The sequence below is a fragment of the Antennarius striatus genome, chromosome 10, assembly GCF_040054535.1.
Source record: "Antennarius striatus isolate MH-2024 chromosome 10, ASM4005453v1, whole genome shotgun sequence".
Taxonomy (NCBI): Eukaryota; Metazoa; Chordata; class Actinopteri; order Lophiiformes; family Antennariidae; genus Antennarius; species Antennarius striatus.
The window spans coordinates 1,410,047-1,431,245 of NC_090785.1; the positions used below are offsets into that span (position 1 = coordinate 1,410,047).

The 21,199-nt window shown below is 45.1% G+C and overlaps 6 protein-coding genes across 7 annotated transcripts; 3 read left to right on the plus strand and 3 right to left on the minus strand.

The window, feature by feature from the left end:
* Positions 1-33: 33 nt before the first annotated feature.
* On the minus strand, positions 34-5,188 carry cox18 (cytochrome c oxidase assembly factor COX18). Of its 2 annotated transcripts, none has more exons than XM_068325967.1 (7): positions 5,134-5,188; positions 4,302-4,772; positions 4,109-4,209; positions 3,791-3,945; positions 2,864-2,979; positions 2,678-2,785; positions 34-964 (listed from the first exon to the last, which is right to left on the minus strand). In XM_068325967.1, the coding sequence occupies exons 1-7, from the start codon at positions 5,182-5,184 to the stop codon at positions 803-805; spliced, it is 1,164 nt and encodes a 387-aa protein (XP_068182068.1). In that variant the 5' UTR covers positions 5,185-5,188; the 3' UTR covers positions 34-802. The 2 variants fall into 2 exon arrangements, with proteins under 2 accessions (XP_068182068.1, XP_068182069.1); XM_068325968.1 differs by having other exon boundaries at positions 5,038-5,170.
* Positions 5,189-5,617: 429 nt separating this feature from the next.
* On the plus strand, positions 5,618-7,534 carry selenot2 (selenoprotein T, 2). Its single transcript, XM_068325820.1, has 6 exons — positions 5,618-5,835; positions 6,234-6,344; positions 6,493-6,619; positions 6,800-6,887; positions 6,973-7,104; positions 7,176-7,534. The coding sequence occupies exons 1-5, from the start codon at positions 5,633-5,635 to the stop codon at positions 7,092-7,094; spliced, it is 651 nt and encodes a 216-aa protein (XP_068181921.1). The 5' UTR covers positions 5,618-5,632; the 3' UTR covers positions 7,095-7,104; positions 7,176-7,534.
* An 873-nt stretch (positions 7,535-8,407) lies between these two features.
* On the minus strand, positions 8,408-11,740 carry LOC137603127 (E3 ubiquitin-protein ligase RNF4-like). Its single transcript, XM_068326365.1, has 6 exons — positions 10,798-11,740; positions 9,910-9,992; positions 9,782-9,833; positions 9,415-9,535; positions 9,274-9,325; positions 8,408-9,193 (listed from the first exon to the last, which is right to left on the minus strand). Exons 2-6 carry the CDS (start codon positions 9,964-9,966, stop codon positions 9,044-9,046), a joined length of 432 nt encoding a protein of 143 aa, XP_068182466.1. The 5' UTR covers positions 9,967-9,992; positions 10,798-11,740; the 3' UTR covers positions 8,408-9,043.
* A 564-nt stretch (positions 11,741-12,304) lies between these two features.
* Positions 12,305-15,383, plus strand: rnf4 (ring finger protein 4). Its single transcript, XM_068326364.1, has 8 exons — positions 12,305-12,404; positions 12,973-13,001; positions 13,104-13,299; positions 13,390-13,469; positions 13,583-13,595; positions 13,699-13,822; positions 13,913-13,964; positions 14,045-15,383. Exons 2-8 carry the CDS (start codon positions 12,990-12,992, stop codon positions 14,192-14,194), a joined length of 627 nt encoding a protein of 208 aa, XP_068182465.1. The 5' UTR covers positions 12,305-12,404; positions 12,973-12,989; the 3' UTR covers positions 14,195-15,383.
* Positions 15,384-16,233: 850 nt separating this feature from the next.
* sqstm1 (sequestosome 1) lies at positions 16,234-18,848 on the plus strand. The gene is made up of 8 exons (XM_068325431.1): positions 16,234-16,521; positions 16,896-16,991; positions 17,149-17,423; positions 17,539-17,707; positions 17,793-17,861; positions 17,967-18,082; positions 18,189-18,438; positions 18,518-18,848. Exons 1-8 carry the CDS (start codon positions 16,356-16,358, stop codon positions 18,679-18,681), a joined length of 1,305 nt encoding a protein of 434 aa, XP_068181532.1. The 5' UTR covers positions 16,234-16,355; the 3' UTR covers positions 18,682-18,848.
* Positions 18,849-18,937: 89 nt separating this feature from the next.
* Positions 18,938-20,981, minus strand: mrnip (MRN complex interacting protein). The gene is made up of 7 exons (XM_068325432.1): positions 20,883-20,981; positions 20,298-20,357; positions 20,108-20,214; positions 19,956-20,010; positions 19,714-19,841; positions 19,500-19,563; positions 18,938-19,354 (listed from the first exon to the last, which is right to left on the minus strand). Exons 1-7 carry the CDS (start codon positions 20,940-20,942, stop codon positions 18,974-18,976), a joined length of 855 nt encoding a protein of 284 aa, XP_068181533.1. The 5' UTR covers positions 20,943-20,981; the 3' UTR covers positions 18,938-18,973.
* Between the last annotated feature and the right edge of the window lie 218 nt (positions 20,982-21,199).

Consider the following 21,199-nt stretch of genomic DNA (forward strand, 5'->3'; position numbering starts at 1 on the left):
TATATCGATTTACTTATTGGATCCAGGATTTCAGTTAACATCATTTAAATCTATATTTAATAATAACAGTCTGGAGGACAAACAAATAAACGATTCGTTAAAAAACCCTCAAATATTTCCCGCTGTTATTGATCTGTGAACGGACTGATCACTTTCATGCCTGCTGATATCCTATCAAAAATCGTTTCATAATTAAATCTCATCTATTTTTATCAAAGTGATAAAAACCCGAATTTAAAGTCATGAATAAAAAAAACTGAACATAAGAAAAAAAAAAACTCAGAAGATGTTGTTTTATTGATGATTAATCAATCAAACGTTATCGATCGACAACTAAATTCGACTTTTTCCTTATTTTCTCGTCGGTATTGATTGTTTGAACACCAGTCAGCTGGTTTTCACAGGATTTGGTGAAGGATTTATTTGAACTGTCAGGAAATAAAACCTTAACAATACGTCAGAAAATGAAACGCCGCCGCTGGGAAACCGACAAACAGGAAATGCTTCAGAGTCAGAGGTCATGCTCCTTCTTCCCGTCTTTGTTCTCACTATTTTTAGTCCGGGTTGGAGTCTCTCAGAACCAGAATATATTGGTCCTGGTCTGTTTGGAAGCAGACAGCTCTGATCGACACCTTATTGATCACAAACAGTTCCCCCGATCCTGACCCGGCTGCAGCCTGGCAGTCCAAACCCAGGGCTTCACCGGTCCTCAATAGAGTGCTTTTGTTCTCCTGCAGTAGTCAGAGTATTCTCCTGTACTAGTCAGAGTATTCAGAGCATTCTCCGGCAGTAATCAGAGTATTTACTTGAAGTACTTGCTCTTGAAGGCGGACAGCAGGTCTCTGTAGGGCGTGTCTGAGCGCGGCGTTTTGAGTCGGAGGACTCTGGTGACGGCAGGAGAAAGCAGGAGGAGGTTGTGACCCAGTCCCACCAGACTGGAGGAGAACCAGTACAGCACCATGGCCTGGGGGGGAACAGGGGGGGGGGGGTAAACTGGAGTTAGAGAACTTTGATGGACGCCAGCGACGAAGTTCTGCTGAAAGTGAGCATCAACATCAGAGCGAGAACACGACAGTCGCGTCACCGTGGATGAAGATCTGATCAGCGGTGATCTCCGGTGGAAGGGGGCGTGTCTCTGGCTAGGGTTGGGGGGGGGGGTCCTGATGGGGGGGGCAGACTAAACATGTCTGTGTGTGTTTAATCTGATGCACACGTGATGCTGGCAGGAATGTGGGACGTGGAGTCAACACGTTCAGAGAGAACCCAACCCGACAGATCTGAACACGACTCCCAGGGGCTGCACCCAGACCCGGATCACGCTGAACCCATTCACACCTACCATCTAGTAGCCGGTCCCCCCCCAACAGAACCATCTAGTAGCCGGTTGCCTCCTAAAAGAACTGTCTAGCAGCCGGTCCCCCCCAACAGAACCATCTAGTAGCCGGTCCCCCCCCAACAGAACCACCTAGTAGCCGGTTCCCCCCTAATATAACCATCTAGTAGCCGGTTCCCTCCTAACAGAACCATGTAGTAGCCGGTTCCCCCAAATAGAACCACCTAGTAGCCGGTTCCCTCCTAACAGAACCATGTAGTAGCCGGTTCCCTCCTAACAGAACCATGTAGTAGCCGCTTCCCTCCTAACAGAACCACCGAGTAGCCGGTTCCCTCCTAACAGAACCACCTAGTAGCCGGTTCCCCCCAACAGAATCATCTAGTAGCTGGTTCCCCCCAACAGACCATCTAGTAGCCGGTTACCCCCTAATAGAACCATCTAGTAGCCGGTTCCCCCCTAATAGAACCATCTAGTAGCTGGTTCCCCCCTAATAGAACCATCTAGTAGCCGGTTCCCCCTAATAGAACCATTTAGTAGCCGGTTCCCCCCTAATAGAACCATCTAGTAGCCGGTTCCCTCCTAACAGAACCATGTAGTAGCCGGTTCCCCCAAATAGAACCACCTAGTAGCCGGTTCCCTCCTAACAGAACCATGTAGTAGTCGGTTCCCTCCTAACAGAACCATGTAGTAGCCGCTTCCCTCCTAACAGAACCACCGAGTAGCCGGTTCCCTCCTAACAGAACCACCTAGTAGCCGGTTCCCCCCAACAGAACCATCTAGTAGCTGGTTCCCCCCAACAGACCATCTAGTAGCCGGTTCCCCCCTAATAGAACCATCTAGTAGCCGGTTCCCCCCTAATAGAACCATCTAGTAGCTGGTTCCCCCCTAATAGAACCATCTAGTAGCCGGTTCCCCCTAATAGAACCATTTAGTAGCCGGTTCCCCCCTAATAGAACCATCTAGTAGCCGGTTCCCCCCAACAGAACCACCTAGTAGCCAGTTCCCTCCTAACAGAACCATCTAGTAGCCGGTTTCCCCCAACAGAACCATCTGGTAGCCGGTTTCCCCCTAATAGAACCATCTAGTAGCCGGTTTCCCCCTAATAGAACCATCTAGTAGCCGGTTCCCCCCTAATAAAACCATCTAATAGCCGGTTCCCCACTAATAAAACCATCTAGTAGCCGGTTCCCCCCAACAGAACCATCTAGTAGCCGGTTCCCCCCAACAGAACCATCTAGTAGCCAGTTCCCCCTTAATAGAACCATCTAGTAGCCGGTTCCCCCCAACAGAACCATCTAGTTGCTAGCCGGTTCCCCTGTGATTTGATAGGACTGATGGACTCACGGAGGGAACCCTCGCTCCGATGGGGATCATCAGCACCGCCAACACTCTGAAGAAGTTGGTCATGATCCTCTGGAAACGGGACGGGTTGGCCATCTTGAGAGAAAACATCTGGTGAAGAAGAGACACAGTCAGGCTGGATGACATCATCACAGCGGTGATGACATCATCACAGCGGTGAACACTGACCTCTATGATGAGCAGGTTGGTCAGGGCGACGCAGACGGGGAGGATCCAGGTGGAGTCGGGTACGGTGAGGTCAGGGAACCAGAGAGCGCCCCCTGCTGCCAGTTCAGACTGCAGCGCTGCAGGAGACAGCTCAGTTAGCTGGACTGATCCAGGGTCAGTGTGAACAGGATAAGACTTATTAAAATCGACCAAACGGCGACACAACGTCTGCTGGTTTTACACACTGCAGTGAGAGTTAGTCTCACATTGTCACCGTGACTCCGAAAAAGATGCAAAGTTGGAGAAAAACCAAGTGATGATGAGTGCTTTCTTGGATAAAAAACAATCAAAAGCTAGCGAAGACAAAGAGACAGATTTACTGTGGATAGTACGGATAAACACGCAGAAGAAGCCAGGCCAAAACCAACAAAAATCTAGACATTTGTACCGAAATGGACGCGATTGTTTCTGTGGATGGGGCATTTTTGTTCGGTGAGACGACTCTTTCACCTTGGTGCAGCGTCCACAGGAGAATACATGCATTAAAGGCAAAAACGAAAAAGTAGAAAAAAGTGGAAAAACTGGCTTTGTATTACATCTTTATTTCTAAAACTGTTTTTTTTTTTGAGAATGACTACCAGGCTTCAACATTTTGATAAAACATATAATTTTACTTTTTTACTCTTTAAACAGTTATGTCATAATTACAGTAATAAAATCATTTAAATTAACAGTTTGTTTAGTTTTTATTTTGTACTATTGGCAAAACTCAATCCTTTCATACACTTCGACCATATATTCTGCTATTACTTTTGGAATGCATAAACGTCATGATGGGATGCACACATTTTTTTGAAGCGCACCCCAGGGATGCACTACTTTCTGCAGGTAAAATGGATTCTGGGTGTAGACTGGATCCAGTCTGATCCAGGGTCAGTGTGGACTCACCGGAGTGTTCCAGACTCAGTTTTCGGAGCGCCAAGGAGAGGCTGATCCAGAGGGGCACCTGAACCCAGACCAGCAGGCTGGCTTTGAAGGGGTGACAGTTGTCTCGGACGTAGAGCTCAGAAACGATTCGACGGAGGTTCTTCTTGAACTGGAGACTGAAAGAAATACTTTAAGTTATAAAATACTGAAAGAATCAATAAATGTCATAAAAATTTAGACACGCCTCCACTCAAACGAGGTCATTCTACTTCCTGTGTCCACAGTGTGGCGCCAAAGACCACGCTAATAAAGGGTATTGCGCCCTCTGCTGGTGATTACCGGCATTCCTTCTCCGTCCAGTTTATCTGTTTGGCTCGTACGGAAACTTCATATCGAAGTCGTTTGGCCACCTCTGAGATCTCCTGTTGCAGCGCCTCCACCTGTATGAGACGTAAGGTTACTATGGTTACCAGGAGAAGAAGGAGCTCCTGTAAAGCGTTTGGACGAACTCGTTCCAGTTCCTGTCACTCACCCTGCTGAGGATGACCATCTGGTAGACGGCGAGCGGCAGAGTGACGAAGGTCCTGGCTACCAGCGTCGACACGGCGATGTTCAGCCACCATGGCAACCCGCTCACCTGCTGCGTGGCAACCAGGAAGTGCTCAACCTGGTGAACCAGGGCGGAGTCGGACAGGTCCCTGTAAAAGTCGGCGCCTCCTGCATCGCCACCTGAGAAGCTCCGGACGCCTGGCGTCGTCCTGACACTCCACACTGGTCTCACACCAGGTGGTTTTCTCGTGGCAGACAACGCCCCAATGCCTGATGGGATCTGGGCGGATAGAGTGTGACAGAACAAGACAGGGGGTCCAGCTGACAGCAGGGCGGGACAGTTGTGACCAGACGCAGGTGACTTCCTGTTTAACAAAGCAGGACAGATTTGGCGGACAGGAAGTCGCAGGACGCCAGACCTCACCGGACCCCCGGCACCAAACATGGCAACGCCCTGGAGACAAACAGACTAAATGTCAACAGATAACACTTCCAGAAATTGTTAATCTTACTTTGTCATTTCATTTTAATTTTTCTTTGCTGTTTTCACTCAGTTACAGATTTAATGTATAAACTTTAAATAAAATTATTATTTGTGACATCAACACCGGAGCTAAAGTCTTCATCACAAGTGTTTCAAACCGTATTTTAACAAAAACGTTTTTCCTCCATTCATTCTAACGTGACGTCCCGCAAATGGGAATAAAACAGAAACGTACCGGTGTGACGTCACTAGCCTGTGACGTGTTAACACTCTCGCGTCACGGCGGATGAAAGAAATCAGTAAAACTCGGTTTTCATTCCATTTCTATCACCTTCATCCATATATCCAGAGGCAGCGCAGTGTCGCACACATGTGACGTCATCTTGTCACGGTAGCATGCCGGGTAAATGAAATATCTGGGAAAAAGTATTTTTTAAAATAGAATTTAAAAAAATAGCTGAACAAACCAATACGAATAACTAATCAGCACCAATAAATATTAGTTGGCTGAAACAACCAACTACAACCTCCGGAAGTAGCCGGAATAAAGCCGGAAAAGAGAAGTCTACGAGATTACCTTCACAATAATAGCCTAATGTAAGCAACAGGTCAGAATGACAGCGAAAAAAAATATTTCGTGGGTGAATTTTTATATTCTGTAGATTTCGATGATGCAGTGTATACTTTCAAGTAACAATTTCAAAAAATGAACTACTCTAATCTTTTGTACATGTCAGAACTGGACAAAACCTCGAGGTCCTCTGTGCTTTTATTGTGAAGTCTGACCAGGAAATTGCAGCAACTTACTTCCTCCCCGTCGGACAACAGACATGGCGGAGTACAGCCAGGCGGGCCTCCTGGCGGCTCTGCTACTCTTCACGGCTCTGACGGTCCGGGATATTTATCTCGGGAGATCCAACCCGCTGCGCGGAAACCAGCCGGCCGGCAGCCCCGGCCTATCCGCCGACAAGGACCCCGGAAAACCCGCTAAGTCCTCCCATTACACCGGGCCGGTGCTCAAGTTCCAGTACTGGTGAGTTAGCATCGAAGATAAACGCTCGCTTAGCTCAAAAGCTAACAGTTGGTTTAAAAATCTGTTCGTGCTGCGTTTAAATGTTTCCTGACGTCACGTTTGACATAATGAACGACTGAATTGTTTTCTAAAATCGAATTTAAAAATATTTAGTTGATTTTGTTGGCCTCTTTCAAAATAAATCACAAATTTCTTATTTAAAGCGACACGAATTTATGAAGAATTAATTTTACAAAGCTATAGAATAAAATTGATGAATATTTTGTGCCGAACCATTAGTGTTGTTTGAACAGTGGTCTCATTGGATATTAAAGTCTTGAGGCTGTAAAGCTAATAATATATAGCATCAACCGTTCTGAGTCGTCACTTGACCTTTGACCCCACCCTATATTTTTCAGCATCTCCTGAGGTTACAGTAAAGTGTTCCAGGAGTACTCCAGAGCGATCAGCCAGCTGTACCCGGACATCCGCATTGAGGGAGAAAACTACCCCCCGACCCCCTTCAACAGGTGAGCGTTGAGCTGAAGGTCAGGTGGACCGGACGTCAGAACCACCCGGTTCCACCAGTACCGACCAGTAAAACCATCCCAGCTGCAGGATAGATAGATAGATACTTTATTAATCCCGGAGGAAATTGCATGTGCTCTCTCCCCTCAGGTGTGTTGGTAACCTGATCTCCTACCTGAAGCTCCTCTCCATTCTGCTGATCGTCAGCGGCCAGAATCCCTTCATCCTCCTGGGCCTCGACACGCCCACAGCCTGGAACTGGAGTCAGGACAACAAGGTGAGTGTCAGCAGGTGCACCGGCACAGGTAAGCCCCGCCCCACTGGGAGGCTGCTGGGAAACACCTGAGGAGCTCCGGATGTGATCGGATAGATACAAAAACAAACTGAGAGTGGATGTTGATGGATGGAAACATGGTTACCATGGAAACTGATTCTGTCTGGTCACTGTTGTCGTCAGATCTTCTCCTGTCTGATGGCCTTCTTCCTGTTTAACATGATGGAGACTCACTTCCTGTCTACAGGAGCCTTTGAGGTCACTCTCAACGGTGAGTTCTGATTGGTTTGTCACAAGGAGTAACAGGAAGGGGGGGGGCTTCCTTTAAAGATTGTTTTGTGTCCCCCCTCCCTCAGATGTCCCCCTGTGGTCGAAGCTTCAGTCAGGGTACGTCCCAAACATCCAGGAGATCTTCCAGATCCTGGACAACCACCTGAAGATGAACCAGGTGGATCCCATGAGCTTCTCCTCAACATAGAGCTGCACAGGTAAGCCCACCCCCACCCTCCCACCTGTCTGTGATGTCATCACACTGAACCTATCATCTGTCTCTCCTCAGTCACGCTGCGTTTAAGTGTCCCTGCTCAGTGGGACGTTCGACCGCTGGCTTTAATGAAGGTTTGGCCTTAAAGCAGACTCTGCCAGGTCCAGCCAGATGTCCCTCCGCCACAAAAGGAGCGCTCCCGCTGTCGGGTCACAGCTCGGCACTACAGTACCCACAATGCACCAGTGCAGCGACAGCTCTACTGGAATCGACTGTTTTCTGATGGTTCGGTTTGATTTTATCTGTTTAGCTTGTTAAGAATAAATAATATGATGGTACCACTGTTAGCATCATGCTAATTAGCCTCTTTTTGGACACAGTGAGACTTTAAAGAGAATCAACACTGTAATCTGAATTTAAATGTTTGTCATTTGTCTGAAACAATAAAAATCATGAAAAACAAAATCAGGACTTGTGAAACAGGAAGTGATCGATTCAGAAGTGATTAAAACCATAAACCAGTGTATATTCAAACATGTATTTTTTCAAACAACTACACGGAAAACAAAAGCCAGGCATCACGTGCCTTTTAATGACCTTTAATTACCTTAAAGCGGTGGAGAAGGACACAGAGCCCGAGCTCCTCTGACCAGGAGAAGGCAGCTTTCTCTAGCGGAGACCCTCGGTATTAAACCACAACGACCCGTCACAGTAACGTTCAGCTGGACTTGAAGAGCAGCTTTTATTCTGAAAGTCACATTAAGACGACACGAGGGACAAAATACTGAACCCTTGACCTGCGAGGACAAAAATGGAGGTTTGTGTGTTAATGTCTGTGTTCATGCTTATTTTAGATTTCCTACATGTGGTTATGGTTGCACATACAGTATATGTGTATACATGTCTATAAATGTGTCTTCGTACGGAAAGTATAGACATGAGTTTATGTCTGTGTATATCGAAGAGATTTAAACATTATACACATGCTATTCATTATTTTGCTGGCTGCAGAAGTATTTAGTTTTAATCATACAATAAACTTTTCTATCACTCAGTGACTTTTCACACACTTGAACTCATCTAATTTCACACACACACACACACACACACACACACACACACACAGTTACAATAACAAAGTTACAATAACAATTCCATTAGAGGACATACGTTCTATAAATGTTCTTCATTCACAGGATGATATGATGTGACATTATATATATATATATATATATATATATATATATATATATATATATATATATATATATATATATATATATATATATATATATATATGGGTTTCTTTCTGAACTACTATCACTTTATTGAACCCTGCAAGAATCAATCATTATAAATCAATTTTCTAGAATGTATGACTACAATAGAACAAGAAAGGATCAACACATTAAATTAAGTTATATTCTGGTTCATTCAGAAAATGCATTCAATACAGGAAACCTCAAAGTGCTTTCTTTGGTCCACGACCTTTGAGTGGCTGCAGTACAGCCACCCTGCCAGCAGAGGACGCACACGTTCCCAATGAATGAAGCGTTGAGTAATGAACACAAAGCCCCTTGGAGCCTCATTTGGACATCACCAGAGAAGAGGTCACCGTCTCTTCATCTTTAGCTTTTTCTTTAGCTGGCCGGCTGAATCCATTTTTTTCTTTTATTTTCTTAATTCTCTTTCTATCTTTTCATTCTCTGCTGCAGTTTTATTCTTTAATTTAACCAACCAGGCTGTGATGGCATTATTTTATTTCCTTTACACATTACTATGTATTTAAAGCATATTCATCTCTTGTTCATCCACCGTTGGTTTCCACCCATATTTTAGGTTTCCCTCTGTCTTGTCTGTTAAAGCACTTTGTAGAGACTTGTTTTTGATGATGCTCCATAAATAAAAACGTTTATTGTAATCTTTTGATGTGTGTGATGATGTCAGATGTAGAGGGGGTGGTACCGGCGGGGGGTCACCCTCTTCCTGCAGGTGGGACATTTGTGTGACAAGTCCAAGGCATCCCTCAGACACTGTCTGCAGAACACATGACCGCATTTTGTGGAAACAACCAATCGGCCGCTCTTTACAATCTGTGCAAGAAGGAACAACCAGCCAATCAGAACTCACGATTCTGGTGTCCAGGTGTGCAACAGGTGCGTTTGTGTCTCACCTCAGAGTAGGAGTCCAGACAGACGGGGCAGCTGACCATCCCAGGAGTCGACCTGAAAACAGACCGACTTGGTTTACAGGGACCAGTCTATCACCTGGAGGTGTTAGCAGTGACAGAATGCAGAAGGGACGTGTCTATTACCTGGTGGCGCTGCCGCTGTGTAAAGAAGACATCACTGTTGTGTTGACCACGGGGGGCGTGTCCTCCTCTTCATCGCTGCTGTCGTCACTCCCGTCTGTGGGGACCTCCCTGTTCTGAGGACCTGAAGGAGAAACACACACACACACACACACACACACACACACACACACACACACACACACACACACACACAGACACACACACACACACACACACACACACACACACACACACACACACACACACACACACACACACACACACACACACACACACACACACACACACACACACGTCAGCCCCAGTCTGTCAAAGAAACTTTATTTAAACATGTTAGTCAACTGAAAAGGAAAGAATAAAGTTTTACCTTTTTTGACCAATTTTCCAACCATCATCACCAGCAGCAGCAGAATGACAAACTGCGAAAGACATTTGATTGGTTTTCTCTGAACACTGGCCAATAATCATTAAGTGATTGTGGGCGTCAGCTGCTACCAGCAGTGGGTTGTCCTCGATGAAAAAGATGACGCTGAGAATAGTACAGGATTCCATCAACAGACGCTGCAGCCACACCTCACCTGAAGACAGCAGCTATCGATTATCATCATCATCATCATCATCATCATCATCATCATCATCAGCATCAGCATCAGCATTGTATGTTCTTACCACCCCACGTGATGTTCCTTATACAGTATGTCACAGACTGCAACACCCCGCGACACCCCTGAATTCAAAATTTTACCCTGACCTCCTTGCTTAGGTCAAAGATCAAAGCGAGTGCTCTGACCTACTGTCGCTGATCAAAGTACTAGCTTTGAGCTATGGTCTTACTCACACTGGCCCTCTCTTTGTCTTCCTATCTCATCCAGTGCGAGTGTACAAAATTGACCTTGACCTGGTGTGTTCATTCGTCCGTTTGTCCGTTAGTTAGTCCACCAAATATCTTTGCAACCGTTGCAGATAGAAAGGTGAAACAAAAAGCACGTTACTCGGGCGGCAATTTGATCTACTGTTGTCAATGAAAAGTACATCGCTATTCATTCATTCATCTTCAGTACTCGCTTCCGCTGTGGCGTGTCGAGGGGAGCTGGTCCTATCCCAGCTGACTGAGGGGGTGCAGATAGTTGCAGTTTCATATGATCAGTCAGTGGTGTTGTCAGGGTACTGACTGACACGCTGTCCTTGTAACCATGATCATTAACAATAATAACCACTGAGTAATTATATTCAATTCACATTTTAAATCGGAACTGCAGGTTCCGGTTCGGTGTTTGGGGTGAATCTGATTCAGACTGGTTTTCTAGTAGTTAGCATCTAGCACAGAGGTTAGCATTGACATACCGACAGTGTTTCTCTCAGTAAGGTTAAACGTGGACTCACCTCCACCCCCTTGGGGTGTTCTGACTATAATCAGTTCCTGCCTTTGAAGCTTTCTCTCAAGGTTCTTTGAAGTTTCTTTGAAGGAGTGGGGCCAACATGTGTGTGGGTCTCCATCAGGTCCTCAGAACAGGAGACAAGAAGGGAGGGACACGCCCCCCAGATGCGTCATACTATAGGTTAGGTACTACATCAGACTATAGGTTAGGTACTACATCATACTATGGGATAGGTACTGCATCATACTATAGGATAGGCTGCTACATCATACTATAGTTTAGGTACTACATCATACTATGGGATAGGTACTACATCATACTATAGATTAGGTACTACATCATACTATAGGATAGGTACTGCATCATACTATAGGATAGGTACTACATCATACTATGGGATAGGTACTACATCATACTATAGGATAGGTACTACATCATACTATAGGATAGGTACTACATCATACTATAGGATAGGTACTACATCATACTATAGGATAGGTACTACATTATACTATAGGATAGGTACTACATCATACTATGGGATAGGTACTACATTATAGTATAGGATAGGTACTACATCATACTATGGGATAGGTACTACATTATAGTATAGGATAGGTACTACATTATACTATAGGATAGGTACTACATCATACTATGGGATAGGTACTGCATCATACTATGGGTTAGGTACTACATCATACTATAGGATAGGTACTGCATCATACTATAGGTTAGGTACTACATTATAGTATAGGATAGGTACTACATCATACTATGGGATAGGAACTACATTATAGTATAGGATAGGATAGTAACTCATACTATAGGTTAAGGTAATAATGTTACTCTATCACACTATAGGTTATGCTCTAATTTAATTTAATACTGTTTATATTTTAATTTTTTTAGTATATGTCCTGTTAATGCTGCATGTGTCTGTTAGTGTAGTGTATGTCTTGTGGTATGTTCTGTTTTGTTTTTGTTTTTTCCTGGTGTTTGGCTGAGCAGTGGATATGTGCAATTTCCTCTGGGATTATTAAAGTATCTATCTATCTATCTATCGATCGATCTATCTATCTATCCTATATGATCTATCCTATATGATACTATAGGTTAAGCTATTATAGGTAACATATTATATGGCTTTGTTCAGACTAGTCGCCAAAATCCAATTTTTAGCCCGTCCGGATTGATATCGGATGTCTCTGTTGTAGTCTGAACAGTCCTATACCACATGAAACCCGACTTTTGTGGGACTGATTGAAACCACATTCTGGAAGAGTTTCATATTGGATGTGGACAGATGTGCCTCAGTCTAAACAGCTCCAAACACACCGATCGGATATGAAAGGAAATCTGATATACCTGCAGTCTGAATGCGGCCTGTTATATTAGGCTACTCTATCCTTGTGCAATAAAGTATCCATCCATCCATTTCTCTTACTCTATTTTATCAATACCCACGCCGGACAGGAGGGGGCGCTAATTCACCGAAAACATACTCCCCAGCCACCGGACGAACCACAGAAGAAGAAGCCGGTTCAAAAGTCGGAACTCATCGGTCTCCTAAAGCTAACCGATAACCGCTAACGGAGGGAGACACTGCCGGTAAGTCGCTGCTAACTACTACATGCTAACTTCTAGAAGACATTTCTGGGCCAGATTCGCGCCGAACCGGAACCGGAACACACCGTTCCGATCTCAAATGTTCCATCAACCCTTGGCGGGACACGAAAGGCTTTGGGTTTGACATTTCAGCCGCTACTGTCAGGTGCTAGCTAGCTAGCTAGCTGAATGCTAGGAGCTGTGGGAAACAAGAGCCTGAGAGCTCTGATGCTAGCACTAATGCTAGCTCTGATTCTAGCACTAATGCTAGCTGGTTTCAGTTGGGCAATTAAATGCTAAACGGGAAACGACAGACTGTTAGCATAATGCTAACAGAACCGGAACCAGCTGAGGTTCTTCCATGATGACGTCATGACTTTGTAATTCCGTATAGCGGTTTATTACGACCTCCAGGCCACCGTAGTTGAGCTCCGATGTATTTATAAGGTCAGGAAATGGAAAAGCGCGCAAGACAAATTCCAGCCAATCAAACGAGCGAGCGGAAGCATCGGTTCCGGGTCCGGTCAGGTGTTCTTGAAGGATCTGTTTCAGCTTCTCTTTTCCTCTGCAGAGCCGTCAGCATCTGACATGAGCAGCTCTGTAAGTTCTCCTCTTCCTCACCACGCCTCTTCTTCTTCTTCACCTGGCATGTGTGCCGCTCCTGGTGTTCAAGCGGTTCGTCTTCTGCTCATGTGTGTTCAGGTTCAGAGGAAGAGGAGGGCAGCAGGAAGTCCTCAGGTCTCCAGACCCGGCACCAAAACCAGGAGAGCGGCTAATGCTAGGAGGACATCGACCGCTAGCAGAGTGGCTAACAGGACGGCTGCTGCTAGGAGAACATCGGACAGCGACCCCGTCCCACCCACAGAGACCATCGATGTGATGGACAACACAGAGGATGGTCAGAACATACAGGATCTTTATTATTGGTCCCGGCTCAAAGGTGATGATGATCGATAATCAATAGCTAATCGATAGCTGGTGTATTCAGGTGTGGAGGAGGTGGTGGATCTGACCTGCGAGGGATCAGAGTCCGCCGTCGTCGACCTGACCAACAACGACTCAGTGCTGGTAACAGCAGATGTCCACGATCGCTAATGATTATTGATCAGTGTTCAGAGAAAACCAATCAAAATGTTTTCTTGTGGTTTGTCTTTCTGCTGCTGCTGGTGATGATGATGAAGTTGGTCGGCGAAGGTAAAACTTTTCCCTTTTCGGTTGACAAAAGTTTAAATGAAGGTTCTTTGAAGAAGTGAGGCCAACGTATGTGTGTGTGTGTGTGTGTGTGGTTCTCCTTCAGATCCTCAGAACAGTAGGGTCCCCACAGGCGAGAGTTACGTCGTCAGCAGCGATGAAGAGGAGGACACGCCCCCTGTGGTCAACACAACACTGACGTCTTCTTTACATAACAGCAGCGCCACCAGGTAATAGATATGTCCCTTTTGACATTCGGTCACTGCCAACACCTCCAGGTGATAGACTGGTCCCTGTAAACCAAATCGGTCTGTTTTCAGGTCTACTCCCGGGACGATCAGTTGCCCCGTCTGTCTGGACTCCTACTCTGAGGTGAGACCCAAACGCACCTGTTGCACACCTGGACACCAGAATCGTGAGTTCTGATTGGCTGGTTGTTCCTTCCTGCGCAGATCGTAGAGAGCGGCAGATTGGTCGTTTCTACGAAATGTGGTCATGTCTTCTGCAGCCAGTGTCTAAGGGATTCTCTGGCATCGTCACACACCTGTCCCACCTGCAGGAAGAGGCTGACCCACCGCCAGTACCACCCCCTCTACATCTGACATCAAACACTTAAAAAATTACAATAAACGTTTTTATTTATGGAGTATCATCAAAAACAAGTCTCTACAAAGTGCTTTAACAGACAAGACAGATGGAAACGTAAAATACGGGAGGAATAAACCCAAAGGACAGACGAAAATCACGCTGTCTGTCGATGAACGAGAGATGAATACGCTATAAATGCGTAGTAATGTCTAAAGGTAATGAAACGATGACATCACAGCCTGGGGGTGAATTAAAGAGTAAAACTGCAACAGAGAATGAAAAAGAATCAAGGTAGTAAAAGAAATTTTTAATCCACCGGCCAGCTAAAGAAAATGAGAGGATGATGATGTCATCGGGTTGGTCACCTTTGACTTGAAGGGTTAGCATTTTGAGCTAACATGACAAAGCCAGACATTCTTCAAAGTGATCGTAAGAGCTTAAGTCTTACCCAACAGGAAGCCAGGATAGTAGTATTGTGATGTATTTTTGAACCAATGACCAACCAAGCGACTGCATTTGAGACGTGTTGAATGCAAGAGAAAGAAGGGTTGCTTCAGACAGGAAGTGGAACGGGCTCGAATCTAAAAATGGCTTAGTGCTAGACAGGATACTTATCCCAGAGATCAGCTCCTCGGTGGTTAAAAACTTCTTAGCATTAAAGAACTGATGCCGAAAAGGAAAAAGGTGTGTTGTGACGTTGTTGTGATGTTGGGCCTGTAGGGGGAGCACTTCTGTAGCTGGGAGGTCCTCCAGGAAGACCAGTCGAGCTGGTGTGCTATTTATTTAGCAGGAAACCTAGTTTAAGGTGGACTCTTTGTTCAGAAAAGTCAAGGCTGACCTCAACATAGATTAAAATGCTGGTTTGAGTCCTGCATGACAGCTGGAGCCGGTTGGACGGGACGCAAAGTAAAAACAGACCAACCACAGAAAGCTCAGAAAGTCTTAATAGGTTATCTGGCTCTGCTTCAGTTGTTTTATTTTCCAGCACCAAGATAAAACCAGGAAGTGTTGCTACTGAAATGTTTTCTATTCGCACACAAAAGACAAGACAGAAATGCGTTTGACAGCCAATTGATGTATATTATTGATTAGATTTGAGAGTTCATTTGTCAGTTTTCTGCTCAGAATACTGTGTTTTGTCTTATTTGAGTGTTTTACTCCTTAAAATGTGTTGACATGTAAATAAATTCTACAGAATTCTGAGTTTTGTCTGTTGGTTTTTTCCCCATTTGAAACAAACTGGTCAACTTCAAACCAGTTTGAATTGTTCATGTTGTGATTCAGCCATATTCTTCAAGTCATAAGACTGCTGACTCACAGTCACATGACATGACCTCGGCTGCTGATTGGTCACGGACGTACCCACACGGATGTTACTCTCAAGCAACTTCTAGAACACACCAAACAATGAGTCATAGTTCAGCTAAATATGATTAAAGCTATGAAGTGTTCCTTTTGTCATAGTTAAACAAATTACTGCTGACTGACAGTTTGTGAAATCCTGCACAAGTTAAGAAACACACTAATCTGCACTGATTTAAATCAGATCCCGATAAGAGTTATCCCTACTAACAATCTTTTTAAACCTAAGGCAAGTCATATTTATGGACTAAAACATTCTTATCTGCAATTTATTTTTCAAAATAGATATTTCATACTTATTGCCGTCGTTTAATTATTTGAATGTCAGAAAAATTAAATAACTTGTATTTTGAAAACCTCCTTGTGTCAAAGCGTTTAAGATAAATGTCAACTTGATCAAATCAGTTTCAGAATCCCTCATTATTTTTATTATTTCAATCGTTATTTTAAATACTTAATTTTTTTTCTTCAAGTTTAATAAAATCCCCGTTGATATCTCATAACAATGACATAGCATTTTCTGTTTATTTGCTTTACCGGTCAAACCCGATTAGCCACATGACTCGAAGGAAAGTCCCTTGTGGGAAAGCGGGTCATCTCACCTCAGCCTGTCATTGGTCGATGAGGCGGAACTGAATGAACGGACCAATAGGAGGCCGCGTCAACATTTACACGTAAACGCGGAAGTAAACAGAAGATCCGAGCGGATTTAAAGCTGCGTCACAGACTCTGCCGCATTCACAGCCTGTGGAAGTTTTCAGTGCTGAGTTCGCTTCAGAGTTCGTTCGGCTTCAGTTCGGTTCCTCTAGCGCGATGTCCGTGACGGTGAAGGCCTACCTGCTGGGGAAGGAGGAGGTGGTGAAGGAGGTCCGGAGGTTCGAGGTGGACCAGGGCGCCGTCGGGAGCTTCGAGTATCTGAGCTCGAAAACCGCTAAAGTCTTCAATCATGCGAACGCCACCTTCGACATGTACTACAAAGGTAAAAAATAACCGCAAGCAGCGACTTCCGGTTATTATTATTATTATTATTATTATTATTATTATTATTGTAGGAGTTCAGGTCCAGATTTTACCCTTTAATTTTTAACGTTAACCTTTTTTAACGTTATTCTTTCCAGAAGTTTTTTCCTTTGTAAACTTTCATCTTATTTATTATTTATTTAGTCTTAATGAATTAAAGTAGCAGAGATTAAGAATGAATTCACATATTTTTTTGTCAAATCTGTTAAAATATAATTTTTCAGGGTGAAGTATTCAAATTGTGATGACTTTGAATGTGAAGCTCAGAAATAAAAGGTTACTAATCTGTAAATAAGTTAACGCATTGACCTCTTTTAACTCACTGTGTTTCAGACGAAGACGACGACAAGGTGGCGTTTTCCTCCGACGATGAGCTGATGATGGGTCTGGCCTGCAAGAAGGACGCCACCTTCCGCATCTACATCAAAGGTACAAAAACACCCGAGTCATCACAAAGAAGGGTAAACTAGAGGAAGTAACATTGTTTTATTTTGAAGAGCAGATTTGAAGTCAGATTTGAATAAAGTTTTACTTTAATTGAACAAATCTGTAACAGTCAACCAAAATGTTCCCCGAATGCTTTCAGAGAAAAAGGAGCACCGTCGGGAGTTTCCCCTCCGTGCCTTCCCTCCTTTTGCCTTTGGCCCGCCTCCTCCACCTGGAGCTGCTCATGCCCCGCCCCCTCACATGGTCCCGCCCCCAGTCCTGCACCGCAACGTCACCTGTGACGGCTGCGAGGGATCCGTGGTGGGAACTCGCTTCAAGTGCACCGTCTGCCCGGATTATGACCTGTGCTCCACCTGCCAGGCGAAAGGCCTCCACGTGGAGCACGCCCTGATGCCCATCTGGCACCCAATGCAGGTGAGGGGCACCATGGGAAGAAACCACACCCACGAGGGTGTGAGTGAACGCCCGTTTGTTTAAACCCTGCTCTGTGACTGTCAGGATGGTTTTGAAACCCGTTCTTTGTCTGCAGCACTGGGTTCCTCGAGGGAAGTGGATGAAGTGGATGAGAACCTGCATGATGAACCCAAACCAGGCTCAAGCTCAGGCTCAGGCTCAAGCTCAAACTCAAGGTCAAGCTCAGGATCAGGATCAGGATCAGGATCAACCTGGGCCCTCTGCTGATGGGAGCGCCCCCACTGGTCAGTGTCTCTTATTGTTTTTCAGACTAATTAACAATCATTTATGAAATACTTTGACTGATGACCTCTCCCACAACCGCTGCAGCCGCTCAAGCCAACGTGGACTTCCTGAAGAACATCGGCGAGGGCGTGGCGGCCATGTTGAGCCCGCTGGGTGAGTGATGTCACTGAGATTGGACAATGAGGCCAACAAGATGTGGTGATGGCGGGTTTTTTTAAACAGGAAGTGGTGTGTGTGTGTGTGTGTGGTTGCACACAGGTATTGACGTGGACATCGATGTGGAGCACGAGGGTCAGAGGACAAAGGTGACCCCTCCCTCCCAGAATATGGAGACAGAGGGAGACGTGGAGATGGATGGAGGCGAGGGGCCAAAGGTCAGACCAACAAACATTAAAAACCGATAATTATAATCCATGATGTTATTAATAGTTAATAACTTCCTGTAGAAACAGTAATGCAGACTCGGCACGTTCTCCTCAGGTGAGCAGAGACTCGGATGAGGAGTGGACTCACCTGAACCCCAAAGAGGTCGACCCGTCCAGCGGGGAGTTGCAGTCCCTCCAGCCTGGGGAGCAGGAGCCCCCATCAGCTCAGCAGGACCCGCCACCGGGACCTCAGAGTCCCCCTTCCGCTCCGCAGGCCCCCCCACGTGGTCCGCAGGGTCCCCCGCTGAAACAAGGGGGTCCAACAGGTCTGAAAGAGGCCGCCCTGTACCCCCACCTGCCCCGAGGTGAGCCCACAACCCCCCCGTCTGATGTTTGATTGTGGTTTGTGACAACCACTGACCTCTGACACCCCCTCCCCCACAGAGGCGGACCCCCGTCTGGTAGAGTCTCTGGCTCACATGCTGTCGATGGGCTTCACAGACGAGGGAGGATGGCTGACGCGTCTCCTCCAGGCCAAGAACTTTGACATCGGCGCCGCGCTCGACACAATCCACTACGCCAAGCAGCCCCGCCCCCGCAAGTCATAGTGATGTCATCAGAATGACATCACCGGTGACATAATCAGATGTCTGTTTTTATTTGTAATCCAAAGTTCATAATCCGTCATCTGATTACTGATAATCAATACTGTGTTCCATTGATTTGTCGTCATCATATTGCTGTTAAACCGACCAATAAAAACATGGAACTCTTATCTGGTTTGAGTTTTTTCTTTTTAAAAATGACCTTTTAATTAATAAATCTGTCAAAATGCACAAAAAAGAAAAAAAACTACTGCAGAACAAGATCCAGAATCAGACGGATCAATAAACTCATTGATTAGCTGACATCAGTTGTCAGAAATTCATCAAAGCCAAAATCATCATCAGTCTGAAACATGGAGACATGAGACAGAGGGCGGAGCTTCTCAATGGGCGGGATCTTGTCAAAGACATCATTAAACTGACTCCGCCCACTGACCGAAGGCTCCAATGCCGTCTCCTGACAGTCAGAACTGAGGAAACGAGCCCACCTGCTCTCGGGACCAGAAGTCACACTGGGAGGACGAAGCTGGTTCTTAATGGGGCCACTGGTACAGTTCAGACTGGTATGACTGGGGCGGTTCACACTGGTGTGACTGGTGTGTCTTGTACTGGGCTCCCCGGTGTGGTTGTGATCAGTGGTTGTGGTTGATTGAACTGGTTGACTCAACCAGTTTGACTGTAAAGAAGACAGGAAGTTAATGACAGCTCTACCCGTGACATCAGGATGTGACATCATAGCAAAGTCATTAAGATTCTGATTCCTGTACACAAACAGTAATCAACTAAGTAATCAATAAATTGATGGACGTCACTGATGTTACCTGTTCAGGTGTCCTCCCGTCCTGTCCTTGTCTGTCTGCCCTCTCATCCCGTCTCTTCCTTTTCCTGTCCAGTTTAACCACAAACATTTTAGCTTCTGATGCTAACAGGCTCTCAATAAAAAAAACTGCTGTAGCAGCGTGGGATCATGGGAATTGTCATTACAAAACAATCACCACTGTTGACACACTAATAAAACAAACACTGAAGTCACACCTGTCTGTCCTGTTGTTGCCATGGAGCTGCTGCCTGTCCATCAAAATATTTTCCTCTATCATCTGAGGCTCCGCCTCATCGGGTGTGTCCAGGTATTTGGTCCAGCGGCTACCCAGAGTCTGTGTCACCTTAGAAAAAAGAAATGCGGTCATGTGATTATTGAATAATTGAGAATATTAATAGATTGTGTGTGTGTGTGTGTGTGTGTGTGTGTGTGTGTGTGTTCGGCGTGGAGATGTCACCTTGTCATCCCCTTGTTCCTGTGGTTCATTTGCTCCCTTTGCCTCCACTTTCTCCCTGTTAACAACAAAACATCAGGATGCATTGATTTGGATGCACAGGTGACGTCACCTGGACAAGTGAGCTGTTGCATATTGTGAGACACGCTGGTTACCATAGCAATAAGGTGTTGCACTCCTGCTCCTCCATCGCGGCTCCTCTCATGGCGTTCAGTTTCTGAACGTGGCGTCTGCAGTCAGCCCCAGAGCCCCGCCCAAACTCCTGTCAACCAATCAGCACACGGACAAACAACAGGGTGAGTGAAGGAGGTGTTAGAGGATCCACTGATGAAGGTCCAGTCTCACCTTCAGCAGCGACTGCTTCTCTCCACACAGTTTGCAGCTCCATCGGTGAGCCTTTTTAACCTGACAGACATAGCAGAGGGTTAAAATCACTCACAGTGTCCTATGAAAAACACAACAAACACAAAAAAAGAAAAATTGTCCTGTTCAAACTGGAAACTTCTCCATTTCTTCTGGTCCTTCTCATAGTTTTTGTTAGAAATTCTTTTATGAACAGTATTTTGTCTGAAATCGAACGTCAGTATTTAAATGTAAATTTACAACAAAGAAGCTTCGATTTACGAACTTTTTAAGCTTAGATATTTACTAACTTTTGCGTATTAAATATTTGCTCTTTAAAAAATTACTTTCTACCTAATTATCAATAATTATTTTCTATTCTTTTTCTGTTTCTCCCCCCTGAACATGTATGAACGTTGGTAGCATGTACTGACTAGCAGCTAGCTCAGCGAGCATTAAGTTAGTCTGATGCTTAGCTTAGCATGTTTTACACTGACGCGTAGCAGTTAGCTACTGAGCCTAGCAGCTAGCTTTTGACTTTTACGTTTAGCTTTAAACTCGTGTTAAATTTCACGTTTTGTTTTTTACCTGTTGAACCTGGAAGCTCTGACATGAAAAACAACGCAGGACATGAAACTCCTGAACCATGGTGGACTGATACTAAACGACGGAAGCACCGTTTCCCGGGTCTGTTTTGGTTTCTTTTGACGTCACAGTTTAGGAGGCAGCGTATCCAATCAAAGCAGCGCACCTACCGGAAGAAAATTACGGTTATTCTTTTACTTCCTGTAAGACCGATTTGATTTTTTTTATTTTGTCGATTAGTAATCATCAAGTTATTTTTTTTTTTCAAGAAAGAAAATATGAGAAACGAATTATTAAATTAGTTTTTTTTTAAATATGAC

What these genes read in the sequence shown, in the direction of transcription:
- sqstm1 (XM_068325431.1), top strand. Translation starts at nt 16,356, where the DNA reads ATGTCCGTGACGGTGAAGGCCTACCTGCTGGGGAAGGAGGAGGTGGTG. An exon ending in ATGGAGGCGAGGGGCCAAAG is followed by an intron (nt 18,083 to 18,188) that starts GTCAGACCAACA and finishes CGTTCTCCTCAG; the next exon opens with GTGAGCAGAGACTCGGATGA. An exon ending in GTACCCCCACCTGCCCCGAG is followed by an intron (nt 18,439 to 18,517) that starts GTGAGCCCACAA and finishes CCTCCCCCACAG; the next exon opens with AGGCGGACCCCCGTCTGGTA.
- mrnip (XM_068325432.1), bottom strand. Translation starts at nt 20,942, where the DNA reads ATGGTTCAGGAGTTTCATGTCCTGCGTTGTTTTTCATGTCAGAGCTTC. An exon ending in AGAAGCAGTCGCTGCTGAAG is followed by an intron (nt 20,215 to 20,297) that starts GTGAGACTGGAC and finishes ATTGGTTGACAG; the next exon opens with GAGTTTGGGCGGGGCTCTGG. An exon ending in TGCAACACCTTATTGCTATG is followed by an intron (nt 20,011 to 20,107) that starts GTAACCAGCGTG and finishes TGTTGTTAACAG; the next exon opens with GGAGAAAGTGGAGGCAAAGG.
- rnf4 (XM_068326364.1), top strand. An exon ending in GATGGACAACACAGAGGATG is followed by an intron (nt 13,300 to 13,389) that starts GTCAGAACATAC and finishes TGGTGTATTCAG; the next exon opens with GTGTGGAGGAGGTGGTGGAT. An exon ending in GTCTGGACTCCTACTCTGAG is followed by an intron (nt 13,965 to 14,044) that starts GTGAGACCCAAA and finishes CTTCCTGCGCAG; the next exon opens with ATCGTAGAGAGCGGCAGATT.
- LOC137603127 (XM_068326365.1), bottom strand. Translation starts at nt 9,966, where the DNA reads ATGGAATCCTGTACTATTCTCAGCGTCATCTTTTTCATCGAGGACAAC. An exon ending in TCGAGGACAACCCACTGCTG is followed by an intron (nt 9,834 to 9,909) that starts GTAGCAGCTGAC and finishes TGTCTTTCGCAG; the next exon opens with TTTGTCATTCTGCTGCTGCT. An exon ending in CACAGCGGCAGCGCCACCAG is followed by an intron (nt 9,326 to 9,414) that starts GTAATAGACACG and finishes GTCTGTTTTCAG; the next exon opens with GTCGACTCCTGGGATGGTCA.
- cox18 (XM_068325967.1), bottom strand. Translation starts at nt 5,184, where the DNA reads ATGACGTCACATGTGTGCGACACTGCGCTGCCTCTGGATATATGGATG. An exon ending in CTCTGGATATATGGATGAAG is followed by an intron (nt 4,773 to 5,133) that starts GTGATAGAAATG and finishes GTTTGTCTCCAG; the next exon opens with GGCGTTGCCATGTTTGGTGC. An exon ending in ACTGAGTCTGGAACACTCCG is followed by an intron (nt 2,980 to 3,790) that starts GTGAGTCCACAC and finishes TGTCTCCTGCAG; the next exon opens with CGCTGCAGTCTGAACTGGCA.